A 3,135-nucleotide genomic window follows, 5' to 3' on the forward strand; every position below is an offset into this window, starting at 1 on the left:
GTGACAATGGTCGTAATATTTCTATTTGGCAGCAAAGATTACTAGATTGTGATTGGGTGATAATAGTAGATAGATAACATTTGAGAGATATTGGTCAGGAAATACAATCATGAGCTGATGGTCAAAATATGATAATTGGACAACAATGACTAGGAGAAAATAGTTGGGTGATAATAGATAGAAGACAAATGTTAGAAGATAACAGTCATATGAAGATAATGATCGTGCGATAGTGATCAAATGATGACAATGATTGATGGTGATCATCATCATTGAACGTCAAATAAAATTTTAGAGTTCTTCAAAATTTAAGCACTCAAAAATATCTAGTCAAGATCCCAAATCTAATAATTATGGCTTATATTTGTTTTTTTTAAATGGAATTTCGATTATTCAAGCCAAGATATATAAAATGCTCTATCGGATGGCCCATAAAAATTCCTTTAATCGCAGACCTTTCATCATTTATGCGCTTTCACATTCTTGAATTTTAAGTGACCATAAGCTCATTCGATTCTTCTTACTCATACAATCATTCAAACTATAAGCATGCCCAAAGTGGGGATTATTCCTTTCTTTAATTATCATCATCAAGTTCTTAACTTTATTTCAAGTATTTGATTCACAGTTTGACTTGATTCACAGTTTGACTTGAATCAGATCACTTTTCGAGTTATTGGATTAATTTATCTTATTAAAATACTGAGTTAAACTTTAAATTTATTAAACTCAAAATTTAGATGATTTAAAATTTAATTTTTCAAATTTATAGTTGAAAAGTTACATTGAGTTTCATGCATGATCAAATAATTTTTTTAATAATAAATTATTATTCTCCTATTTTCAAATGTCTTTGAACTAGAATTAATAAACTTAAAAAAAGGAGCTATGTAGGCTTCATCGTATATCACATTGATGCGTGCTAGAAAATTCACAGCGGTGGAGTAATAGATTATTGTCCTAACATTGCATAAGATTTCAGCATACACTCAGACAAAAGAAAACAACCAGTATTGACACTGAAGATTTTTACATGGAAAACCAGTAAATGGAAAAAACCAGAAAGACTAGCCTAGTTGTAAAAATCAACTATAACTTAAGGGTTACAAAGTTATTTGAATTAAAATGTCAACCTGCAAATGAACTTGTTATAAGAAGTGGGCGGCAGCCTATGATGATTAATGGAGGTTAGCAGGTGGTGGTTGAAGGTGGTCGGCTGTGGTCAAATATGGTCGGCGGTGATAGATGGTGGTCAGCGGTGGTCAATGAAGGTTATCTACGATCGACGGTGGCAAGAGTTGTGTTGGACTTCAGCTCATTGTCAAGGCTTCAAGTTACCCCTCATGAGAGGCGTGGCAGTTTATTTATAGTGTTCTGAGTACAATTAATGTAGGAATATAAATCACTTTGATCGGATAGTCCAAAGAGCTTCTTTCGATCAGACGGTGTTTGATGGACATTTGCAGTTTATTTATAGTGTTTTGAGTACAATTAATGTAGGAATATAAATCAATTTGATCGGATAGTCCAAAAAGCTTCTTTCGATCAGACGGTGTTTGATGGACATTTGAGTGCATTAACGATGTCGAAATTGAGAAATCTTGGACTCGTTGGATTCGTCTAGTTGAGACGATCGATTCGACAATAAGCTTGCTAGATTCGACATTCGTTTGACCTTCTAAATATGTCCTAAAATCTTTTAAGTGTGGTTTAATGCTTGATCTGAGTTTGATTTTACTTGTATTGAGCTAATTGTGACATCATGTGATCCGTCTCATTGAGCCGGCCAATCTGACTATAAGTTTACTTAAATCGGAGCTCTGGATGACTCTTAATTGATGTTTGAATGTTTCTTGCTCAAAAAATTATTTTCATAATCGTGTCATACCTTGAGATTCGTGTCGGGCGATTAAAATTTGTTGGCGGCGTATCACGTGCAGTAAAGGATGGTATTTATTTCTTGTATGAACAAAAAGTTGTATTTTAAATAATTAAATGCTCTTGTACATCCCAAAAATTCATGGCTTTTTAGCTTTTAAGATGAGAAAAAAAATAAAACTTTTTGAGGCTTATGACAAAGTTTGTGTTCTTGAAATCTTATAGATGAGAAAGAAAATTTGTACTTCCCAAAATTATTATTTGAATTTATTTTCCTAATTCCAACCAAATGAATTGCTAAAATTCCATTCTCCCCCTCATCATCACTCCAAAATCAGCCAAAAAAGCGCTCTAACCACAATTAATTAATGAAAACCCAATGATATCATTACCATGCACTAACCACAAAATTCCCACACCCTTTCAAGCCAATATCGATTAATCAATCATCAATCATTCTTTATTTCCAGCAAGGGAATAAGCTTTTGTCCTCTCCCCTTTATAAAATCCTAAAGTAATCTTCTTCCTTCTTCCATTGGTGGAAGATTTAACTTTCAATTACACAAAATCTTACAATAAAAGATGCAGAAATTTAATGGAGTATATGTGAGCTAATTAGCGGCACTAATACTCCCATAAAAATCTGAAATTCAGCTCATCCGTCCACAACGAAACCCAACCCGCTCTGAAATCAATGATGTCCGGGAGGTCCAGAAATGCGGCGTCTTCATCGCTAGAGGACGGCGGAGTGGCCGGAGGAGTTGACTGCTTGGGGAGAGGTGGTTGGCGGTAGGTGAAAGCAGCCGCCTTTGCGGCGGCGGCTTGGATGTCCTTAGGGGAGGTGGTGGCGGGGCGAGGGAATTCGGCGGCGAGGTGAGGGAAATTGAGCTGGGCGGATTGGCCCTTGATGGTGAGGGAAGCGACGTCGTGCGCGCGCGCGGCCATTTCGGCGGTGGGGAAAGTGCCGAGCCAGATGCGCGATTTCTTCTTCGGCTCGCGGATTTCGGAAACCCACTTGCCCCAGTTTCGCATCCGCACGCCGCGGTATTTCGGCGGCTTGAGATCTCTGTTTCGCTTTCTGGTGTGGGGGAAGGAGTCTTCGGGATTCGGGGTGGAGGAAGTGGAGGAGGAGTTGTGGGAGAGGGATTGGTCCATGAGGATTGGTGGTGGAGGAGGAGGAGATTGAAGGGGGGTTTTAAGAGTGGGACGAAGTGAGGGGAATTGGAAGGAAAAATAAATTCCGCCAGATCACATGGC

General features: G+C 38.0%; 1 protein-coding gene across 1 annotated transcript; it reads right to left on the minus strand.

The window, feature by feature from the left end:
* Positions 1–2,195: 2,195 nt before the first annotated feature.
* On the minus strand, positions 2,196–3,135 carry LOC110038992 (ethylene-responsive transcription factor ERF039-like). Its single transcript, XM_020743925.1, has one exon. The coding sequence runs from the start codon at positions 3,031–3,033 to the stop codon at positions 2,503–2,505; it is 531 nt and encodes a 176-aa protein (XP_020599584.1). The 5' UTR covers positions 3,034–3,135; the 3' UTR covers positions 2,196–2,502.

Source organism: Phalaenopsis equestris, unplaced genomic scaffold (genome assembly GCF_001263595.1).
Source record: "Phalaenopsis equestris unplaced genomic scaffold, ASM126359v1 Scaffold000002, whole genome shotgun sequence".
NCBI lineage: Eukaryota > Viridiplantae > Streptophyta > Magnoliopsida > Asparagales > Orchidaceae > Phalaenopsis > Phalaenopsis equestris.

Bases quoted from the DNA above. Each gene is read 5' to 3' on its own strand.
- LOC110038992 (XM_020743925.1), bottom strand. From the start codon at position 3,033: ATGGACCAATCCCTCTCCCACAACTCCTCCTCCACTTCCTCCACCCCG.